Source organism: Ascaphus truei, chromosome 3 (assembly GCF_040206685.1).
Source record: "Ascaphus truei isolate aAscTru1 chromosome 3, aAscTru1.hap1, whole genome shotgun sequence".
NCBI lineage: Eukaryota > Metazoa > Chordata > Amphibia > Anura > Ascaphidae > Ascaphus > Ascaphus truei.
This window is the reverse complement of record NC_134485.1, coordinates 427,163,294-427,187,237: the sequence shown is the minus strand read 5'-3', so window position 1 is coordinate 427,187,237 and position 23,944 is coordinate 427,163,294. Positions and strand designations below refer to the sequence as shown.

At 46.1% G+C, this 23,944-nt stretch overlaps 1 protein-coding gene across 1 annotated transcript in view; it reads right to left on the bottom strand.

The window, feature by feature from the left end:
• Positions 1–23,944, bottom strand: part of LOC142490477 (short transient receptor potential channel 2-like) — an 80,716-nt gene that overhangs the window by 27,067 nt on the left and 29,705 nt on the right. The window contains 4 exon segments of the mRNA XM_075592820.1: positions 1,626–1,788; positions 3,054–3,254; positions 5,126–5,300; positions 22,023–22,187. Coding sequence (XP_075448935.1) covers positions 1,626–1,788; positions 3,054–3,254; positions 5,126–5,300; positions 22,023–22,187 — 704 coding nt within the window.

Genomic DNA, 23,944 nt, shown 5'->3' with positions numbered 1-23,944 from the left:
GTTACAGGTGTGTATCGCTGAGGTGCATGTGGGAGGAGAGTTAAAGGTGTGTATCCCTCAGGTGTGTGGGAGGACAATTACAGTTGCTTATCCCTCAGGTGTGTGTCAGATGAGAGTTAAAGGTGTGCATCCCTGAGGTGTGTGTGGAAGGAGAGTTCTAGGTGTGTATCCCTCGTGTGTGTGTGTGTGGGAGGAGAGTTACATGTGTGTATCCCTAGGATATGTTGTGGGAGGAGCTACTACCAGGTAGCCCTGAGGTGTGTGTGGCAGGAGAGTTACAGGTGTGTATCCCTGAGATGTGTGTGGGAGGAGAGTTACAGGTGTGAATCCCTGAGGTGTGTGTGTGAGGAGAGTTACATGTGTGTATCCCTGAAGTGTGTGTGGGAAGAGAGTTACAGGTGTGTATCCCTAGGATATGTTGTGGGAGGAGCTACTGGCAGGTAGCCCTGAGGTGTGTGTGGCAGGAGAGTTACAGATGTGTATGCCTGAGGTGTGTATGGGAGGAGAGTTACAGGTGTCTATCCTTGAGGTGTGTGTGGGAGGAGAGTTACATGTGCGTTTCCCTCAGGTGTGTGGGATGAGAGCTAAAGGTGTGTATCCCTGAGGTGCGTGTGGGAGGAGAGTTACATGTGTGTATCCCTAGGATATGTTGTGAGAGGAGCAACTGGCAGGTAGCCCTGAGGTGTGTGTGGAAGGAGAGTTACAGGTTTGTATCCCTGAGGTGTGTGTGGGAGAATTACATGTGCGTATCCCTCAGGTATGTGGGATGAGAGTTAAAGGTGTGTATCCCTGAGGTGTGTGTGAGGAGAGTTACAGGTGTGTATCCCTGAAGTGTGTGTGGGAAGAGAGTTACAGGTGTGTATCCCTGAGGTGTGTGTGGGAAGAGAGTTATAGATGTGTATCCCTGAGGTGTGTGTGTGGGAGGAGAGTTACAGGTGTGTATCGCTGAGGTGCATGTGGGAGGGGAGTTAAAGGTGTGTATCCCTGAAATGTGTGTGGTAAGAGAGTTACAGGTTTGTATCCCTGAGGTGTGCGTGGGAGGAGAGTTACAGGTGTGTATCATTGAGGTGTGTGTGTGGGAGGAGAGTTACAGGTGTGTATCCCTCAGGTGTGTGTGGGAGGAGAGTTACAAGAGTGAATCCCTGAGGTGTGTGGAAGGAGAGTTACAGGTGTGTATCCCTGAGGTGTGTGGGAGGAGAGTTACAGGTGTGTATCCCTGAGGTGTGTGGGAGGAGAGTTACAGGTGTGTATCCCTGAGGTGTGTGTGGGAGGAGCTATCAGTGGGTAACCCGGAAGTGCGTGTGTGAGGAGACTTACAGGTGTTTCCCCTAAGATCTGTGTGGGAGGAGAAGCTGACAGGTAGCCCGGAGTTGTGTGTGTGTGTATGTGTGTGTGTGTGTGTGTGTGTGTGTGTGTGTGTGTGTGTGTGTGTGTGTGTGTGTGTGTGTGTGTGTGTGTGTGTGTGTGTGTGTGTGTGTGTGTGTGTGTGTGTGTGTGTGTGTGTGTGTGTGTGTGTGTGTGTGTGTGTGTGGAGTTACAGGTAATTTCTGTGGGATAAGAATTCTGACATTATTGGGATGTGAGATTTATGATTTAGATGCACACAAGTGGCAGCTTCTCCTCACCTTATCATATCATCGATCATCTTGCCAATGGATATCTGCAGGGTTCCCAGGGTCTCATGGGCAGGCAGGATATATGCCAGACGGGTAAAGCTTAGCATACTCGTCACTGCAAACAGGACCTCAGCTATGAACTGCGGGTCCTCTTTGTCCCAATCCTGCCTCTCTGCAAGAGTCAGGACAAGAGGGAGCAGTAATGAGACTCTTTCAGTATACACCCTTCTCAACACTAACAACTAATCTATCCTGTGCACGGGTAACAAATACAGTAGTTAGTATAATTCCATAATAAACTGTAGAGAATAAATATTCTAAGGCTTTCGTTCACACTCAGGATGCATATTAAGAAACCGCCGTCAGTCTCGAAACATCAAACATTTTACATATGGACAGGCAAGTCATTTTGTAACCTTGTACGTTTGATGTTTAGTGAGTGTCTCCAGGGCAGGCACATTAGTGGCACTTCTGAAAATCACTGAATATACCATTTTAGCTCGTGAATATGGCTGGTCACAATCACGGCTCTGTGAGATTTCCTAGGTAAAAGGGTTAATACAACAAAATTCCAATTTATAGAAACAGATGCACCTTACTTTTACCATGCATTTTTTATTCTATATATATCTGTATCACTGTATATGTTTTATTTATTCGATATATTACATAGTCACATAATAGATGAGGTTGAAAAAAAGACATATGTGCATCAAGTTCAACCTATGCTAAATTTAGACGACAGATACTTATCCTATATTACAGTATTTTGATCCAGAGTATGGCAAACAAAAAACCCCAGTGACACATCATCAACTGCTGTTTCATAAGGAAAACATATTGATAATATATTGCAGCTAAATTTAAACTTTCCCAGGGAAGGATACGTATTATGAGGGGTATATATACACATATACTGTATATGTTTGGGGTATATACTGTATATGTTTGGAGTGGTAAGCAGCTTAGCTACCCACCCAGTTAGATAGGCTGAAGTAAAATGTGGAGTAGGTTTTTCTTTTATGTTTTGTGTTACAGTGTTTAAAGGAACAGGCATAATAAAGCCTTATTTTAATTTCACCTTAAGACCGGTCTCCATTGCATACCTCTGCACACATCTCTTATAAAAAATACTTCATAAAACTACACTTAGTAAATCTTTTTGCCAGCTGTGAATGTTCCACTTGTGTGATATTTAAGACAAACTTGTCCCTTCGACTTCTGAAAATGAACATGATTCTCTGCATAATGAAAATAAGGGATGCATATCACAGTATATCACAATATATTGCATTATATTGCATTATATTGCAGTTTTCCCATAGGATTTAATGGCAATGCCACACAGCACCATGACAGGAGGCCAATGATGCATCTCACATCTCAGAACTTGTTTCATAGTCACAGTCATGGTGACAATCCCCAGGCCAGTCTCACCTAATTTGGTATAGTAGAAACACACATCGGAGTTGGGTGCGTCCACGCAGGCCATGGATCCCTTCACATTGACCAGAACTCGCAGTGAGAAGGAAGCCAGGTACAGGCTGATGGTTACAATGTCCAAGAAGTTCCACCAGTCCAGAAAGTAGCTCTTCAAGCCTTCAATCCAGACCTCCTTGCACTCGTGCCAGAGGAAACCTGCCACCGACGGTGATTAAATATATAAAAGAAGAACATTACATGCAGAAGATTCCAGAGAGGTCCAAAAGTGTATCCTCCTGGCTATTTCTCAGTCAAATAAAAAGTATAGTACAGGTAGTCCTCGTTATCCAACGTTTCACTTTACAACGAATGGCATATCCAATGCTTTACAATGCAAGCCTAAGGGCCGTTTTTCGACACCGGAATGCAATATCCAACGCTGGCCACCACTTTACCATGGCTTCACTATCCAACGCTCCTTCTAGAACGGATTCCGTTGGATAACCGAGGACTGCCTGTAGTATCTGCTTGTCTTTATTTCCATCTTCACATAGAATAGGAGACACATCTAGTTACTAATCTCATTTGACAGAGAGGGGGGGGGGGAAGGGTGAGAAGTATACAATTATATTTAAATACAACAGCCAGAAAAGATGATGGTACTGTATAAACTAAAGGATCACTCCAATGCAATATTCCAGTGAATGCCCCTTATTAAGAGAGCCCCTAACACAACGTTAAAAATAAAGCCTTAATTGAAACTTCTCTGGAATTGGATACATAAGTCTCAGACACTACTGAGCACTTGACAGATTTTATCGACTTTACCTATCAGATGTATGTGTTTTTAGGTGTTTAAAATAGGAATATTTTGTTTGTTTTACCTCTGGCTGTAACCTATATATGACATGCAAAGCCACTGGCACATCTGGACCTTTAATCCTGCATCAAATACTGCAGTGTTTGTCTTTGCTATTGATTAATTCCGGGGTGTGCAAACTTTTCCCTGTGCGCACCCCAAGTGACCCTTTGGCGCCATTTGACGCTGGGTTACCTGGACGACGTGTTGCTGGAATGGAAGGTAAGTGTATTACAGAGGCCTTGCACGGTGCCCCGGCATTTAATTTATCTGCCTGGGGGGAGAGCACAGGACCTCTATAACTGCCACGCCCCTGCCCCCCCCCCAGATAATCTATCGCCCCCCAGTTTGCGCACCGCTGGATTAATTCATCATTAAAGCTGCAGTTCAGTCTTTTTTTTAAATTTTTTTTTTTTACTTCAATAGTTTCATGTGGGCAATCTCTAATTACCTAAAGAACTGTATAGCTGCCGGTCAATTCGTTCTCCGTCTATTGATCGGCGAAATTTGGTGACATAATTAGTGAAGGGATCTGTTTATATTCTGCTTCAGTCCGTCAGTGGAAGCTCATGAATATTCATGAGCACTTCCTGCACTGACATGTGCTAGAGGGAGGGCAGTGCTGACAAAGGGGTGTGCCAGGGCTTGTGACAGGACATGAAGGGGCAGTGCCTTAGCAAATGCTTGTTAAAATAGAATACAAGAAAATTGGTCTTTAAAAGTTGTTGTTTTTTAAAACAGAAAATGCTAAAAGTATTTTTTCTTACTACAGAACTGATTTATTAAAAAAAACACACATGCAGGATATTGACTGAACTGCAGCTTTAAATAAATATTGTTTTACTTACAGTATTTAACCAACAAATAATAGCCATTGCATCAAATTAAACTCTATTTAGGCAGGTTCTTTACTATGCCTCAAACCTTTGCCATATCTTTTACACATCTTTTCTGCAGGGTTCCCCACCAGAGGCGGCGACGGCATGACTGACATTTATGTATTACTGGGAAGTGCTTTGGAATTGAAAGGCGCTATGTAAATACAAGATATACTAGGACATATTTACTAAACGGTGCTATGCAATAAGTCACCTGCTAGCGCCGGCAGATAACCTAGAGTCCAATTATGTGAGTGTCTTCTGGTGCTGGAAGGTGTCTCATGGCTTAGCACTGCTTAGTAAATATGGGCCCCTGTGTCCATACAGAAACAGGTCATCTAGAGACCAACCTGCCACCCAGATCATGTGTAAGGAGTTCTCCCAGATGGTTTGGCTTCTGCCTTCGAATATGTCATGTCTCCTCTCCATTATAAGGGACTCCACCAGGAGGAAGATCAGGAACCACAGGTAAGAGGCAGAATGAAGGAGGAACTTTATCACTGGGATCTTCAGGATTTTACCGACCTGGGTCACATTAAGAGTCAAATTGTTAGTCTACCTGTCAGCTGTCCTGGCGTAGGTTGCAGGCTCTGCACTTTAATGCCGCAAGAAAAAGTTTAAAGCCGCAGTCAGTGATGATCACGGTTTTATTTTTTTTCACTTGGAATTGCATGTATTTATTGTGTATTACAGGGGAAAGGGTAGGAGAAAACAAAAAGGTGGCTAGGAGGGGTAAGAGGGAACCTAATGGTAAGATATGTCAACGTAGCAAAATTGCAGAACCCACCCACGAGGATTAAACTAGCATGCTACATTGTGTTTTATACATTAGTCCCAACAAAGTTATTTTCATTATAATGCCAATAAAACGATGACAGCTAAAGACCACCTTCCCTATAACAGACATGTTTGGCTATTAGGGTTAAGGTCTTTCTCGTTACGCAGCCACGGGTAGAGATGGGCAAACTCGTCAAAATCCAATCCACACACGGAAATCCAAAGGCGGATTGGGCGCTAGCAAATTCGTCCGGAGACATCCTAATCCGCCATTGGATGGGTGAGAGGGCGAAGGAGTGCGAGAGAAACCCTATTATACAAATGCAGCAAGACTTACTGTTTCCGTGACTGCTAGAAACCAAGGACAATTCCCAGGAATTTCTTTGCCTGTTCGCGACACGGTGACCGCGGGTGACCCCCGGCGACCTTAGTACTTTGCAGTAATGATAGGTGGTGCTAGTGTGTAATCTAAATTCAATTCCCTTATTCCCATAACCCTGTTTAAAAGCTAAAAAAAAAACTTCAGACGACTAAAACGTATTTATAAATGATGACATTTTTATTCAAGTCAATTAGAGAGACATAACAAAGACTTTGGAAAATAATACAATCTTCTTACAATAATACAATCTTCTTCAAGCAACATCATCTTCGGCCTGTCTCTTGTACAGTTTCACCTGTAAGATAAATCGAGAAAAAATATATGCACTAATTAAACTGTGCTACTGTGTCCGTACACTGCTTGGCATGCGCACTGCAAGTAAACTGTATGGAATGCATATGCGTTCCATTGAATTTTAGCGCATGCGTGGTACAGGTACAGGTATATGCCAATTGAATGGAATGCATACATTACCTTAATTATCCAATAGTGATGTTCTGTCTCGCTGGATGTAGTTTCTACACAAAAAAGGTTTGACGTTGATCAATAATTGCACCCCCCCCCCCGACTTATTTAAACGTAAACTATCAGTTTAAAAATGTCATGTTTTCATCAGTTTCAGTCACTGATTACTCCAGTCCTCAGATGCCTTAAAAGTCAGTTAACAGTGTCTTCCACTGTCTTGAATTCTGCAGTAGTGCATTTACACTGCTTCCCAAGTTAATCTAAAATAGGTCTCTTCAAATTGTTTGGAAAAGTTTTCTTATCACAGGATCCATCAAAGTTCACGTCTGACCTACTTGGTATAACGCCGAAAAGGCACATGATGTTGGCGTATTAAATCACGCAAATAAATGTGGCTGTTCTCTGCAGCATATCTCTCCAAAGTTTCCCTGGGTATTATGGCAAGAGGGATGTCATCTGATCCTCACGGACTGGGATACAGGTGCGTTTAAGCTTCCATGGTTCAGGTCCGCAGGTGTGCTTTGCCAAACAGGTACAGGTAACTAAGAAAAAAACAGTGTGATCCGTGTAAAAAAAATATTTAAAAAAAACTCCACTCCAAATGTTTGGAACTTACAAGAAATCTTCTTGGCAGAGGTGTAAAAAAGTGGATATGTGGAGCGGACCCCTGGACATCCCCTCCGTAGCCCAAACTGTAACCGTGGATGAAAGCTGCTTCCTTATATACTATCATAGTGGTAAACTAAATAGGATCTGAAAGCTACATAGTATAGACAATAAAAATACAATAAGAACTATAAGAACTAGAAAAACAACTCTAAAAGGTTCATATTAAAAGGGACTCAAAAAATGGAACAAAAATATAAGCGAATTCTCAAAATAATTAAAAAGAAGTAATCTTATACAATATGAGAAAAATAAAGACAGAAAACAAATGGAGAGAGATGGTCACATTTATCACACAATACAGCAATCAAGAGGACAAAAATTAAGAAAATCATTCATAAAAATTGGGGTATTTTATGAAAAGACCAAATATTAAAATTAATCAAATCCCCTAAGCCAAATGTTATTTTTTTTTAAAAATCAGAAGCCTGAAAAGTAAGATTGCTCCGAGTCAGATATCTAAAATAGATAAAGAAAAGGGATGGTTGAATAATGGACCAAAAGGATTTTTGAAGTGTTTTTAGTGTAGCGGATGTGCACTTAATGATAAGACACCGAGGTGCACACAAGATTTTACATCTACAGTAGTACTGATGGGAGAAAATACAATATAAAAGAGTTAATAACGTGATAATACGTGGGCAGGGGCACTCTTTCTAGTAAGGTCTGTTATGGGAGTGGTAATTGTGGAATAGTTTGGGATGAAGTGACGGTAATAAGCCACTAAACCCAAAAGAGCACGTACTTGTGTTTAAGCCCGCGGGGATGGGACTCCTTTCAAGGCAGCTATCTTACTGGTCAGTGGCCTTACCTTCCCACCCCAAATGGCATAGCTGAGGTACTTTGTTTCGGCCTTCCCACGCGCGCATTTCTTAGGGTTGGTCGGTGAGCCCTGCCTCTCTCTGGTGAGGACTGTTTTTAGCTTGTTTAGATGGGCCCGCCAGTGTTTACTGTAAATTACGATGTTATCTAGGTGTAACGATGTTTCTGGACCCTCCTGACCCACCCAATCTCAGATTTAGGTGCCTTCCTCTGCGGAGTAACTTCACACTCACACACAAGGGTTCTTGTGAATAAGGGCATCTTTATTGATGGTTCAGGCAGACTGCCCCTCACAGCGGTCAGCTCAGCCGCTCATTCTTCTACAGCCTGTCCTTCAGAAGAATCTGCCCTCCCAATGGAGTAGGATCACCTCTCCCCTCAGGGAGATCACCACCTGTGCCAGGCCCCTGTGCCAGGTCCCTTACTGCTGCAGATCTTGATTACTTTAACTGATCTCTATATAACCACTCTCTTGAACTCCTACTTGAACTTGAACACTCATCTTCCACCTTGAACCTTGCACTTGAACACTAACTTTTGGGCAGTGCTGTGTCTTATATACCTTAAGAAACAGCCACATCTCTGATGTCACTAACAGTGGACTCAGAGCATGTTACCACTCCCCTTGAATACATATGACACCTCACAAGGGTGTGAGGGCAAACCTCCATGATTGATGCTGGCAATCCTGTATATTTACCAGGCTTACTGCCAGCATGAGAGAGAACTGTATACCATTTTTAAACATGGCTACATTGGTTAGGCTGCTGCATAAGCCCTATGTGGTCTTTGAACTTTATCCATGAGTCTCTGGAACGTGGCCAGGGCTCCATGCAGACCACATAGCATAGTGACTAACTGGTACTGTATAAAGACAAGGGGTTAGCAAAGGCAGTCTTGGATTTGGATTCCTTCTCTAAAGGTATTTCGGAGTATCCTTTTGTGAGGCCAAGCATAGATATATAGTCTGCTGTTCAAAGAAGTCCAGCAATTCATCCATCCTCGTCATTGAGTACTGTATGCATCAAACCTGGATACCGCATTTACCTTTCGGAGGTCCACACAAAACCTCACCTTCCCATCTGGTTTAGGGTCAAGGAATATGGGACACAACATTAACTGCAGAATTCCTCAATCATGCCCGGATTTATCATTTCTTATAACTCCTTCTCTACAAGCTTTCAGATAACCTGTAGGGGCTGGGCCATACTTTTACCCCATGTTCTGTCTCTATCATATATGAAACAAAATTTGTCTGCCCTGGGAGATCAGAAAAAACATACCTGAATTATTCCAACACCTCTACCAAGTCCCCTCTCTGTTCAGAGGTTAACTAACTTCCCATAAGGATTTGGTGGCAATCAAAGGTGCTCCCCCTGTGGAGGCTGAAGACCCAGATCAGTTTCCCCTTCCACAGGGTGGATGAACAGAGATCGCTGCACCTTCCAGGGTTTCAGTAAGTTTACATGGTACATTTGTTTACCCTTCCTGGACTCTGGTTGGGAGATCTGGTAATTCACGTCTCTCATGCGGCACAGTACTTCAAATGGGCCCTGCCATTATGCTAGGACTTTACTCTCACAAGTAGATAAAAGCAACATCACTTGGTCCCCAGGTTGGAACACCCTCATGCGAGAATTTTGGTTATAATGTCTCTCCTGTCTGTCTTGAGCACATCTAAGATTTTCCCTTGCACACTGGCCCACCATATCTAGGAGGTTCGTAAGGTCTAACTCATATTGAAGGGCATTCTTAGAAGGGGACTGCTGTTCCTCACAGGACTCCTTTAGGAGGTCTAGAATACCCCGTCTTGGTGGCCATATGAGATAAAATTGGGAGAACACTCATGGAGGCCTGGATAATTTCTCGCACTGCAAAAAGCAGAAAGGGGAGAATGTCATGCCAAACTCTCTTTCAGAGTCTACAAATTTCCTTAACATACACTTTAGAGTTCGGTTAAACCTTTCTACCAATCCTTCAGTCTATGGAAGGTAGACCGATGTCCGAACTGACATCCTGCATCAGTTTAGCCACAAAATGTGTCCCTTGGTCTGTTAACATTACCCGGGGAAGTCTGACCTGTGAGAACAGCTCCAACAACTTGTTGGCTACCTGCTTAGCAGTAGCTGCCCTAAGGGAAAATGCCTCATGGTATCTTGTTGCATAATTATCTATCACCAGAATAAACCTGTGTCCCTTTGCAGAGGGTTCTAGAGGTCCTACCAGGTTTACCCCAATCCTTTCAAAGGGGACTGTGACAAGGACTTAACCCCTGTCTAAATATGGCTCCAAATAGGAAGCCTATATCTGACTGATGAGTCCAGCAGGGAGCTAGTTAATTGCAGCTACAGACAATTATACAGTCTCCACTTGGCTCATGAGTCAGGTAGAAAAACCTCCTGCTTAAGCTAACGGAGATCTCTTGAGCACTAAGGAGGTGTGTGCTGCCAGAGTGGAATCCCAGGGAACCAGACCCACTATTCCAGGACCCAGCGGACTCTGGAACCAGACAGAGGGGGCACCCCACGGATACCAACCCAGACCCAGACTGAAGAAAAGAGTCCCTGGTAACAGGTACCTCTTTAGACTTTGGGTAAGAGGTTGGTAAGAGGCTTATCCTCCCAGCCTTGCAGATAGGGATTGGGAAGTGCAAGCCATTCTTTACAAAGGGATAGGTCTGTTTTGTTTATTTTGCATGCTGCCTTAAAGCTGTATTGTTTGAAGATATGGGCTAAATAAAAGCCAATGTTTATTTCCCCCAAATCTATGTTCCCCTGGTTATACCTCTGCACTCGTCTCCTCCATGGACCGAGACCAAGGATAGAACCAAGGGGGCTGGCTTTTTTCCCTTCTGGTCGGTTAGTTGGCATACAGGAAATGCCTCACATAATTTGGTAATATCAACATGTTCTCCTGGCCAGAAAAAACATGACAAAATGCGGTCAATGGTTTTATCTTGCCGAAGTGACCACCCCATGGGAGAGTATGGGCCAGGGTGAAGTCTGCTTTAACAAACACCTTAGGGACTAACATTTGTCTGTTGACCTCCCCTGTTTGTGTTTGTTTTTTCACCCTATACAGAACATAATTAAATAATTCAAATGAGGGAATGTCATCACACCTTGTGCATTCAATACATTGTCATTGGCTTTACCCACCTTTTCATATGGTCTAGCAAGGACCGGGTCTTCCCTATGCCTCTGGCGGAAATCAGGAAGTGACAGCTCTGGTAAAGCTCCAGGCTTTGTTTCTCCCTCCTTCTGGACATTCCCAGTCATTACATTTGATTTATGTGTATTAGTACTGTTACTTGTAGTCCCAGATTTTTTTTTAACTAGTCCTGTTTGTCACAGCATCTCTAACTCCAAGACTTCAGAACCCAGTGTCTACGGGGGAACATCTCAGCAGAAAAAGGGGAGAGTTCACTGGGCTTCTCCTGTACAGGAGAAGGAGATTCCTCCTGTGATGGAGCCAGTAGACTAGGGAAATAGGGCCAGTCTCGGCCGAGCAAGACTGGGGCAGGGAGACAAAGAGCAACTCCTACTTGTAACCTGGCCACCCAACCCTTTACCTGTAGCAGGATGTTGGCATTTTGGTACCATTTTGTATCGCCATGTATACATTCTATGCTCCATGGGGAGTCATAGTAAAGCACTTCGGGTGGTATATGTTCCTGGAAGACAAGGGTTTCCCAAAGCCCGAAGCCACAAGGGCTTGGACAGATTTACCCCCAACCAGGACTGAAAGTAGCCACAGTTTGGAGTTTTCCTCCGGGAAGACTGAGGTTATGGTCCTGCCAAAGGAACAATCCATCTGTGGGCACTCCATAGGATTGTGGCCCTGTTCCCCACAGGTGGAATACGGAGACGGCTCTTTCAGGAGGGTTGACATGGATACATCACCGCTGGATGGGAGACTGGAGAGTAGGAACTGGGTGGAGCTTGTGTGCGACATCCTCTGAAGCTTCCCTCTTTTGGTGATGAGCCGACATCAGAAAGCAGACGAACGTCTCGGGGGTACTAGCGACATTATCAGGCTTGGTGGTGTGCCCACGGGAGAGTCAAAGAAAGTCAAGTAGTGTTGCTCACCAGAAGTAAAATGCCAAGCAAATGTAAGCGGAGTGGATAGAAGACAGAGTCAAGGAGAAGAAGTCCAGGGCTGGCAGAAATAGTACGAAGTCAGGGGGCAAGCCGAAGTGAGGAACCAGGTAATTCAATAGTACAAGCAAACAGCAGCAGGGAGCAACACAGCTATCTCACATGTAGCAGGAAAGTTGTGAAGCAGAAAAGAGACTTAGAGGTGCTTTTTTATAACAGCTGAGAGGCTAAAGCCCAGGAAACAGGCCATACAAGCTGAGAAGTGTAACACTGTCAAGCGCTCAGGCGTGTTACTGGGTGAGTACAACACCTTGTGGTGTTAATGGCTGTGGGGAGAAACAAAACGGAGCATGGAGAAAAACCTCTATGAAAGTCGGGGCTCAGGGGCAGTAAGCTTACCCCTGTCAGCTCATCCGTCTTGAGTCTTGTTGCTCCTTAGCTTCGGTTCCCGCAGCGTGCATTCGGCAGGGAAAGCATGCGAAGAAAGGGAGAAGATGTCCGGTGCCACAGCAAACAGCAAGTCTGACTCCAACTCCGGTAGTAGTACAAAAAGCTTTATTGAACACACACTAAAACAGCAGACTGCAACACAGCCTCCTCCTCTATGCGTTTCACGCTGAGATAGCGCTTCGTCTGGGAGTCCAGGAAGTCAGTAGTTGAAGACGATATGCCACTGGGTTGATCTTCTGAGTGATCAAAAATGTATGAGAAAACTTCCTTGGTGTGTTTCTCAACGGAAGATCCCGAGTAGACAGCTACACTCGATTTCCTCGTTGGTACACCGGCACAGGCGTCCTGTGACTATCCACAAATCTCTTGTAATTGATTTTAGCTTGACGCAAGTGTTGAGCCAAAGTCAGATGAACTTTCTGGACTGAAGACTCCAAAGAAGAGACAGCGACCTGGGATGTTAATTTGTTGCGGTTTCCAGGTGCTAGTCTGGAAACCATTGGAGCATGTGCCAGGGGGTTGTGGGCTCACTGGAGTGGTGCTGCCCAGTTACCGGAGCTTAGGAGTGGGACCCCCCCTGGTATAAAAGATGGCTCCCTTCCAAATGTAGTAGGAGTGTTTCAGTGTAGCCTGCTCCTTAGGGAGTAGGCAGGATTCTACTTTGCCCCATCAGGGGGTAAGACTAGCCCAGGGTCCTCAAGCTCCTGGGGGCCTAGTCAAGGGAAGAAGGCATGCAAGCTGCGGGGGATAGGTACTGTAAATATCTATATGACTGCATCTATCTTGCATGAGAAGGCTGAAGGATTGTATGAGCTGGTCCACCAATAAATCCGTTTTTACCTTTCCTGGCCTGTGACTATCTTACTACAAAGGTTCCTGTGGGGATGAATCCCTGCCCCTGGCAGAGCCCTGCAGGATGGAGGCGCTGCACCATCCTGAAAACCTGTCCTGTTATCCTACTCTCTATACCATCGTGGAGGCTCTGTCCTCCTGAGAGCCAGCAGGTGAGCACCACAGCACCATAACTTCATAGTAACCACAGATCGCCCTTAGGGGGGGATAGGGGTGTTACACTTCTTTGCTTTAATAAACAAATTACAAAACAACATTATTCATAAGAACTTCAACATTACGTTTTTCACAGAAAAAAAATTATATTTATTAATTACTTGAATGACCTTAAAGAAAATAGTGTCTTATACAAAGCTGTCTTCATCTTTCCCCCGCTCTGGGTGTCCGTGAAATATATATATTTAAAAAAAAAAACCCTCTTAACTCCCTCCCTCTAAACTACAGGGCCCTCTCCTTGGCTGGTGGTTGCGGACTTGCTGGACTGGTTGGGACCTCTTCCTCATGTCGGAGGTGGAGGAGAGCTCAGGGTCGGGCATCACGTGGGAGGTGGATGGAGCCTCTTCCTCTCCGGAGGAGTAAGATACGGAATTCTGGCTGCAGTTTTAAAAGAAACCAAAAGTCATTTAATACGCACACTCTGCATCTTTTTTGTGCATACTATTGTATGAAGCAGTAACACGGTCAACTCTCTATACTTGATACACTGACAGTACTGCACACCACACTTGGTACAACACACAGACAATGATACTCACAGGATCAGTGAACAATATCCTCCAATTCCCATCCAGCACCTCGTAGTTGCCTTCCCTCTCGTCCAGCCATAACGGGGGGTCATTGCCCCCATCGAAATGGTGCCAAGGAGGCTGCCCGTGCTCCTCCTGCTGGCTGCTCAGAGGCAGCAGAAGGAGCGCCTTAGCTTGGCCAGTGTCCCTCTAGAAAATATAAAAGTTATACAGAGTTTAAATGCTAAAGTATACTGTATATATCATGGGTCCCCAACCTGTCTATCACAAGCAACCGGTAGCTCACCAGCTGCCAGTGAGTAGCTCGCCACCGGCTTCCACCACCCCTAAGCAGTGCCACCCTGTACGGAGCAACAGTGCTAGAGCAGTCGGTCAAATTGGTGCAAGGGGAAGGCAGTGGTGTGCGAGCAGCAATGGTGCGACGCCGGCCTGGCACCACTGTGACCCCATGTCAGTGCCAAGGTGATTGCGCACGCGCTTCCTACACTGAAGCTCGCCACCCAACCCCTTGCATTTTAAGAGCGTGTGCGCCAGGGCGGGAAGGACCACCCGCACGCCTCAGACAGCCACCCGTTAAAGCTGCCCTGCATCTGCTGCTCTACTCCTCCACAATTCTCCGCCCCAAATAATCTCCCCTTGTTGAAATCATGGATGCAGAGGCAGGTCCATCCAAAAGGCAAAAGACCTACTATTTCCATCCAGAGCGGGAGAACGATTTTCTGTTTACAAACATTAAAGACAAGTGTGTATGCTTAATCTACGGAGTCAGAGTTGCAGTGGGGAAAAAGAGCGACGTCGAGGGGCATTTTGCAACAATGCACATGTATTTTTGAGAGTAATCAATCTCAATCAACCAATCAAGAAAGCTACTGCGGCAGCAGAGGCGAGTTTTATTAGACATGTTTTATTAGCTCGGGATCATTTTCGTTGATCAGAAGTAGCTCTTATTACAGACCAGGATGGAGACCCCTGGTATATATCATTTGTACATAAAGACAACAGGCCATTATTAGAGTAAGCCCCGTATTCACACTCTGCTTGGGAAAACTGCCACCCAGACACGGTCCATCATGTCTCAGTACTGCCGTGGGAACGCAGGAACGTGGAGATGCTCTGTGGGTTCCCTGTGGGCTCTGTGGGCCGCCCTAGACATCTGCCTGCCATCTTAGACATTATTAGAAATGTCTTGCAGGGGGATGGGGGCATTTCATTGCTGCTCTTAGTTAACCAAGTACAGTATATATAAAGCGAGGGAGGTGTTGAATGACCTTAAAGAAAATAGTGTCTTATACAAAGCTGTCTCCATCTTTCCCCCACTCTGAGTGTCTGGGGGTCCCCAAGTATTTCTATAAAAAAAAATGATGTGTCTTACTGTAGTGCCGACGGTTATTCTAACACAAACCAGTGACAATCTCCAAAAAGACCCAGGTACATGCTGGTACATGCTGGTCTTGTTTAAGGCAAGTTTAAGGCATTTCTGCATTGACTAATGGCCCATCAGATTAACAGCGGGGGTCCCTGGCAGTCCCATTCAAACTGAATGGGACTGCCAGGAAACCCTGCTGTGTTAATCCGATGGGCCATTAGTCAATGCAGAAATGCCTTAAACTTGCCTTAAACTAGCCAGGTTACACCCAGCATGTAAAATAGGCTCTAAAGGGTGCCGTTAAGTAACCGCTCCCAGCACTGTGGGAGGACAATTACCACTAAAACTGCCCATAGGCAGAAAATAATAAATACTTTAATGTTAAACAAAATACGACGCAGTAACACATACTCAAAACTATAATAAAATCACTTAAAACTTGTATATCGGGTGATGACGGGTTCAGGGATATCCAGGGTTAAATCCAGAATAATAGGTGTATATCCCCTACCCTAATTGGGGTTGTTAATATGAGACACTATTGGGAAAACAGGGATAAATAAGCATAGGGCAATGGTAATCCTAGTCTCAATATAAGGTGCTGGTATGGGTGGAGCTGATAGTTAGTATGCTGTGAATACCTCAATGCAGATTAGCAATCAAAGTGAACAGAATATAAACAGCATAAGGTGCAGTGTATCAAATGGTAGTATACCAATCAACATTAAATCCCATGGGTAAAATGTCGCAACCCAGCACACAATAGGCATCCAGTGGGAACAAGCAAAACACTGTTAAATCAGCTCCAATCGAACGCTTGTATGCATAAATACGCACAATATACCTGCACCTTTCAAACCCAGCCCTTCCCGCCCTACCAGCTATACTCAGGAACAACCTCACCCGTGATTCCTCCTACACGACGTCAACGCGATGATGTCATGCCGATGTACGTTTCGCGCATAAGGGGCTGGCGCTTTCTCAAGGTGGGAGGTGATAGAAGGAGTAGCGCTGCCTTCCTATATGCCCCCACCTACGCCAATCTCTATCTGGGCTGGTGGGAGGAAACGGTGGTCTTCAGTGATGCCCTGGAATCATATACGGTGTTTATTGAACTGTGGGTAAGGTTCATTGACGATATTTTGATGTTATGGACAGGTACTTTGGATTTTATTATAGTTTTGAGTATGTGTTACTGCGTCGTATTTTGTTTAACATTAAAGTATTTATTATTTTCTGCCTATGGGCAGTTTTAGTGGTAATTGTCCTCCCGCAGTGCTGGGAGCGGTTACTTAACGGTACCCTTTAGAGCTTATTTCACCGTATTTTGGTTGGGTATTTGAACCCTAACTACTTTCAGTCTTGCTGTGCAGTAAACTGGGATCTTTTGTAGGAGAACCTCTGTCTCCTTATATGTTTTTGTCTGTCATCCCTATCCCTTTTGCACCGACTGTAATTATAATATTTATTATTTTTTCTGTTATTGTGGTGAGCGGTATCTCATAAGTTATACATATACACCCAGCATGTACCCAGCATGTAACCGGGCTAGTTTAAGGCAAGCTTAAGAATACTCGTTGTCTCGTCTGTATGTTTAAAAGGTACAGCAAAGAAATATAATGTATTTTACACCTGAACAATTGCCCACCACTGAAATCAGTTAAAGTATAGAAACACCTGTTAAGTTCTTGTGCTGTTCAATAGGCTCGCCGCCGACATGGCCAAAGATATTCAGGGCGCCACCTGCCAGACACACACTGAATTAAATAAATAAACCCCACAAATTATTCTTTTGGCTACCCGCGTGTCAACATAGTGTTCCCGAGGATGGAATCCCGCGCCCTGTCACGGTACCGAAGACAGCAAGTCATGTTACATCTGTAGAATAGTCCAAAGCACCACTTGTATCCCCTCCAAACATATGGGGAGACACCCGTGCTCAGAAAGTTGTACACCTGGGATATGCAAAGCATATTTAAATGACTCACACCCGACACCCCCTAAAAGATTTCCACAAGACCTATCCTGAGAAGCCAGATCCTAAGGCATCACGTGAGAAAGGATGTAATGTCAGGCCCAACAGGATCAGAACCCACAACCTCTGCTATTCAGGGCAGCAGTTTGAGCAGTATGATAAACCAGCAGCTGGAAAGCTTCACTGTGGCAGCATACTTTTGAGCTTTATTTCTTGTTTTTTTGTTGTTGTTACTTTTTAACATTTTCAAGACAGATTCACAAGATATTTAACATATATCACATAACGCATTTTACAGAACAAGAAACTGGGGTTAAATAATATTGGGGAAGGAAAAAGGGGGAGGGAAGGAGGTGAAGCGGGTTGTAAGACTAATACAAGCCATAAAGTGCCATTATTAACATTGATATATAGTCCTTCAGCATTAGGGCTCCAGTAGATCTATATATCACCTAGAATCGTATTTGCTTATGAAAGTGTGTACACCAGGGCTCCCAAGTATCAATAAATCTATTGGTGGAGGCATAGAGATAAGCCGACAAACTCTCGAGGTATGCCACATCCCAGAGCTTTACTTCTTACTGCTCACACCTCTTCCCTCCCCCTTGGCTTCCTTTAACAGCAGATCACTTCCACGTCCTGGCTGCCAGTTTAATGTGCCTTGTGCACCAACAGGAGCACACATGGGATACCCAAGAGATATGTGAATAGAATAAGCAAAGTATAGGAAGGAAGCCAGGGGGAATGTCCACCACAAGTATGATTAGATACAAGTGTGAGCACTGAGAAGGAGAGCTCAGATGTATGCTGTGACAGTGGTGCTATACAGCAGCTGATTTAACTTCCTGATACAACTGTGGGGCCCTGAGATGCAGGAAGGAAGCACAGAAGGAAATCCCTTCCCTTCCTCTGCAGGTGGGTGGGGCCTGGGTCAGGGGGCGGGCCTGAGATGCAGAAAGGAAGCACAGAAGGAAATCCCTTCCCTTCCTCTGCAGGTGGGCGGGGCCTGGGTCAGAGGGCGGGCCCTGAGATGCAGAAAGGAAGCACAGAAGGAAATCCCTTCCCTTCCTCTGCAGGTGGGTGGGGCCTGGGTCAGGGGGCGGGCCTGAGATGCAGAAAGGAAGCACAGAAGGAAATCCCTTCCCTTCCTCTGCAAGTGGGCGGGGCCTGGGTCAGAGGGCGGGGCCTGAGATGCAGGAAGGAAGCACAGAAGGAAATCCCTTCCCTTCCTCTGCAGGTGGGCGGGGCCTGGGTCAGAGGGCGGGGCCTGAGATTCAGGAAGGAAGCACAGAAGGAAATCCCTTCCCTTCCTCTGCAGGTGGGCGGGGCCTGGGTCAGGGGGCGGGGCCTGAGATGCAGGAAGGAAGCACAGAAGGAAATCCCTTCCCTTCCTCTGCAGGTGGGCGGGGCCTGGGTCAGAGGGCGGGGCCTGAGATGCAGGAAGGAAGCACAGAAGGAAATCCCTTCCCTTCCTGTGCAAGTGGGCGGGGCCTGGGTCAGGGGGCGGGGCCTGAGATGCAGGAAGGAAGCACAGAAGGAAATCCCTTCCCTTCCTCTGCAGGTGGGCGGGGCCTGGGTCAGAGGGCGGGGCCTGAGATGCAGGAAGGAAGCACAGAAGGAAATCCCTTCCCTTCCTCTGCAGGTGGGCGGGGCCTGGGTCAGAGGGCGGGGCCTGAGATGCAGGAAGGAAGCACAGAAGGAAATCCCTTCCCTTCCTCTGCAGGTGGGCGGGGCCTGGGTCAGAGGGCGGGGCCTGAGATGCAGGAAGGAAGCACAGAAGGAAATCCCTTCCCTTCCTCTGCAGGTGGGTGGGGCCTGGGTCAGAGGGCGGGGCCTGAGATGCAGGAAGGAAGCACAGAAGGAAATCCCTTCCCTTCCTCTGCAGGTGGGCGGGGCCTGGATCAGAGGGCGGGGCCTGAGATGCAGGAAGGAAGCACAGAAGGAAATCCCTTCCCTTCCTCTGCAGGTGGGCGGGGCCTGGGTCAGAGGGCGGGGCCTGAGATGCAGGAAGGAAGCACAGAAGGAAATCCCTTCCCTTCCTCTGCAGGTGGGTGGGGCCTGGGTCAGAGGGCGGGGCCTGAGATGCAGGAAGGAAGCACAGAAGGAAATCCCTTCCCTTCCTCTGCAGGTGGGCGGGGCCTGGGTCAGGGGGCGGGGCCTGAGATGCAGGAAGGAAGCACAGAAGGAAATCCCTTCCCTTCCTCTGCAGGTGGGCGGGGCCTGGGTCAGAGGGCGGGCCCTGAGATGCAGGAAGGAAGCACAGAAGGAAATCCCTTCCCTTCCTCTGCAGGTGGGCGGGGCCTGGGTCAGAGGGCGGGCCCTGAGATGCAGGAAGGAAGCACAGAAGGAAATCCCTTCCCTTCCTCTGCAGGTGGGCGGGGCCTGGGTCAGAGGGCGGGCCCTGAGATGCAGGAAGGAAGCACAGAAGGAAATCCCTTCCCTTCCTCTGCAGGTGGGCGGGGCCTGGGTCAGGGGGCGGGGCCCTGAGATGCAGTAGGAAGAACAGAGGGGAAATGCCGTCCTCTGCAGAGGCTCCATAAGTGGGCGGGGCCTAGGTCAGAGGGCGGGGCCTGAAGTAGTGCAGCGTGGGGCTGGAGCTGCAGCCTGAGAGACAGGCTGGGAAAGGTGAGAGGGAGGGGAAGGGTTAAATCAGGGGTAAAAACAGACATGAAAAGGAAAGGATACAGGAAGGAAGAGGCACAGAGAGAAAATAACGTACAAGAGAGAAATACATATGAGAGAGAGACAGAGACAGAGAGAGCAAAGACACATAGAGAGAGAGAGAGAGAGAGAGAGAGAGAGAGCAAATAGAGAGAGAGAGAGCAAATAGAGAGAGAGAGAGCAAAGAGAGCAGAGAGAAAATAGACAGAGAAAATAGAGAGCAAAGAGAGAGAGAGAAAATAGAGAGCAAAGAGAAAGAGAGCAGAGAGAGAGAGAGCAGAGAGAGAGAGAGAGAGTGAGAGCAAAGAGAGAGATCAAAGAGAGGGAGCAAAGAGACAGAGAGCAAAGAGAGAAGAGAGAGAGAGAAGAGAGCAGGGAGAGAGAACAAAGAGAACGCAAAGAGAGAGCGAGAGAGAGAGAGCAAAGAAAGAAAGAGAAACATGAGGGGGAGAAAAACGAGAGAGAGACATGAGAGCGTCCTGAAATTCTTGTTTGAACGGGGGCCCGCACATGTCTAGCTATGCCACTGCTGTACCCCCTTCCTCACAAGGTACTTCAGTACCAGCTTGTCATGATAGGCCTTGTGGGCATCTTATATGGGGTGGAGGTAGTGGCGGATCTCCCATTAGGCCCAGACCTAGGGTGCAAAAATTTTGGGGCAGAAAAAATGTCCGCCCCCATATACATTTGCCACGCTCTCGGGCCTATCGGGCTTGATGGTAAGGCACTTACATGTCACAGCTGCCTCCTTGTTGCCGCCCTCCTCCTTCCGAATTGCAGCGTCAAATGACGCCACAGATGTCACCAACATGACCAGTCTGCTAGCAAGAGTTGTACACTATGGATCTTCTGATACCAGTTTTGTCTACAGAATAAGTCATTTTCATTGAACCCTACTTTGCCATCAATACTCCTACGGCACCACTGTAGAGGGAGAGGGGGGTTGGCCCGGTATTAAAGGGGTTGCACCCCATATGGCCACCCTCTGACCTCACCAGGGAGGCAAGGGGTTAACTGGACTGCGGTCCAGGAATTTGGTTTACACCTTGTCATGTCATGAAAAATGTATGTTCCCCTGTTCCCATGTTTCATTATAACCCTGTATTTTAATGTTTTAAAGTGCATTTCTGTATCTCCAGTTCTGGGGGTCGCAGAGAGTTGATATTTTGCCAATGTGTGGAGTCACTGTAGGCATTAAGAACTGGCAAATTTCGACCCACTGAGCCCACCAGAATGGAACTTATTAATATGTCTAGATATTAAAGTATATATGTATGGTATTTTGCATCTGCTCTGAAAATGCAGACCATCTGCTATGCTAATAGGTCATGAAGGGCAGCCGGCTGATTGAGCCTAAGCACTGTGATCAAAAGGTAACTGCCCTGATTGTTTACACTAAGTACTAATCAACAGACCAAGTACTAATCAACAAGACTCTGCCACTCTAATTGTTACTTGAAGGCGGAGAATCATCAAACTGGAATGGTTTCTAAGTGTTATGTCTACACCTACAAACAATGCAGATACTTCATTTGATAGATTGGTCGTCGCCCCTGATTTAATTATGGGGCTACCCATAGAGTCCCAGTACACATGGGCTAATTAGCTGGGGGGCATGGGTTAATCTGTGTCTCCACGTTAGGGATTGGATGCAGACAATTGTTCACCAATAGTCTGTATTCAATGTTAAGAACAGGGTTACACAGGTATATAAACTGTGTCAACCCTACAGTTTTTAGTTCTTCATCTGATTCCAATTGGAATGTCACCGGATTGCTGGAGAATTGCTAGCTGATACGTCTCCATCCCCCAACCCTAAGTAAGTGTTACCTTCTTGCCTGTTAATTGTACTATATTGCTGTGTTCACCTTTTTTAAGGAATACATATATTTTATTATATCTAAGCCTCGTTCAGTTCAACCCGGATATTTGGTGTTCGTTATATCTTGTCATAAGCTACCGTGACAACCACCTCTAGAGCCACTTACCTTAGATTTGGGTGCCACCCAGTAGGTAAAACATAGAAGGGGCATAGTGAGGAAGATGGTGATGGCTATGAAGATCTTCCAGATTGTGTTACTGCCTCTCCACCCTGTCAGCTTCCCGCTCCAGATGGAGGACAGAACCTGCTGGCAGATGGGGTGTGCCACAAACTATCCGAGTCAGAGAAATAAGAAGCAGTCAGGTTAATGCCCCGTGTACCCCTCAAACAGATGGGCACCAGTTACCATGCCCCTTGCAGCCTTCAAACATCCACACACAGTCAACATGGAGATGGTATGTTAATATTTCAAGATGGTGGCAGCGTGGCCACTGGGAGACCCCAAGTGGCACTCTGTGTAGACACATCCATTCAGTCGAATTTTACCGCACACATCCAGTGCTGCATTGGTTTTCAGTAGTTGATGTGCCGCTTACAACAATGTCACGTAGTAAATAGAGAATAAAATCAGTATTAATCATGTAATCATGCCGCCAACGGGTTTGCCGGTGCCCAGAAGGACTCCAGCCGTGACCTGGGCCCCAGCAGAATAGGATCATTATTTGCCAGCCCACAATGCAGCAAGGAGGGAGAGCCAATCGGAGGGAAGCCGGGCCCCCGTTTCCCCGGCCCTGGAACAGCTATCCTGACTTTCCTCCCCACTCCCTCCTGTTGGCAACCCTCTATATAATCGTCTTACTGGCTTTACGCAAGCAGCCTCACACAGCCCACTATTGGGTATAATTAACACTAACTTCCCTATAACGAGGAACAAATTAATTCTTATTACAGTAGTTTGCCGCAAATGTTTTCTTGTCTTATCAGTCTTTCCAAAAACGGCCATTTCTAATATTTTAATATGTACAATGACAATCTATTTGCCGTATATTTGCGATTATTTCTTCATTCATGGTTGTCCGTTGTGCGATTGTTTGATTTAATAAATATTCGAGAAATGGCAGAGGAAAAATTATTACGGTAAAATTCACTGACAGTCACCGAGACTTACAGAACCCCAATGTTTCAATTGGATCTCCTACTTGTGATCCCCAGCTCTGAAAATGTTACGGGTCACGCCCCATTACAATGCCATGGTCAGTAGGCCTCTCCAGCATTGAGGGGGTCAAGGTGCGTGTTTTTAGCATGTGTGTCTATATATAGTAACATAGGGCACAACGGGTTTAGCAAATCAAACTCATTTATTGAGCCAACACGACGTTTCGACCATAATGGTCTTTATCAAGTGACAATGGCATAAGTACATTCCCTTGTAACAACATATAAATAGTGCCCCAAACCCCCACAATGCAACCTGTTCAATTAGTGCTGATGGAATTCATGTGCTGATTCAGTCCTTCTAGCCAATGTCCAGTCTGTATCTCTTGTTAGATAACCCCAACAGCTGTTTGCAATCCTCTGTATATCGTGGAGTTTACATTCTCATCATTTCTGTGTATCCTGGCATCCATCTTGCTGACGTCATCAATCCGGGTCCTTAGCAGTTGGGACGCATGCGTTTCAAGTGCGCACATGGGCGGTAGTTGTCCGCTCGATCCTCTTCACCCTTCTATAATTTTGGAGCGCAAAAAGCGCAGACTACTTGTGAGTTATTGCGCACGCGTGAGCCAGTCTCCCTGCGGTCCTGCAGGCATAAGGGGGGTTAGTAGATCTTCCGTTTTCATCCTGCTGACGTCATCAGTCCGGGTCCTTAACAGTTGGAACGCATCCGGATGTCTCATCTGGTGCGTTGCAAGTTCGCGGATGCGCTGTAGTTGTCCGATCGATCCTCTTGTGAAACAGCGTGGATTTCTGATGACGAAGATATCCTCCCCCACTGCATGACAGATAAAGATGGATGTGATTGGATGAAAACGGAAGATCAATTACCCCCCTTATGCCTGCAGGACCGCAGGGAGACTGGCTCACGCG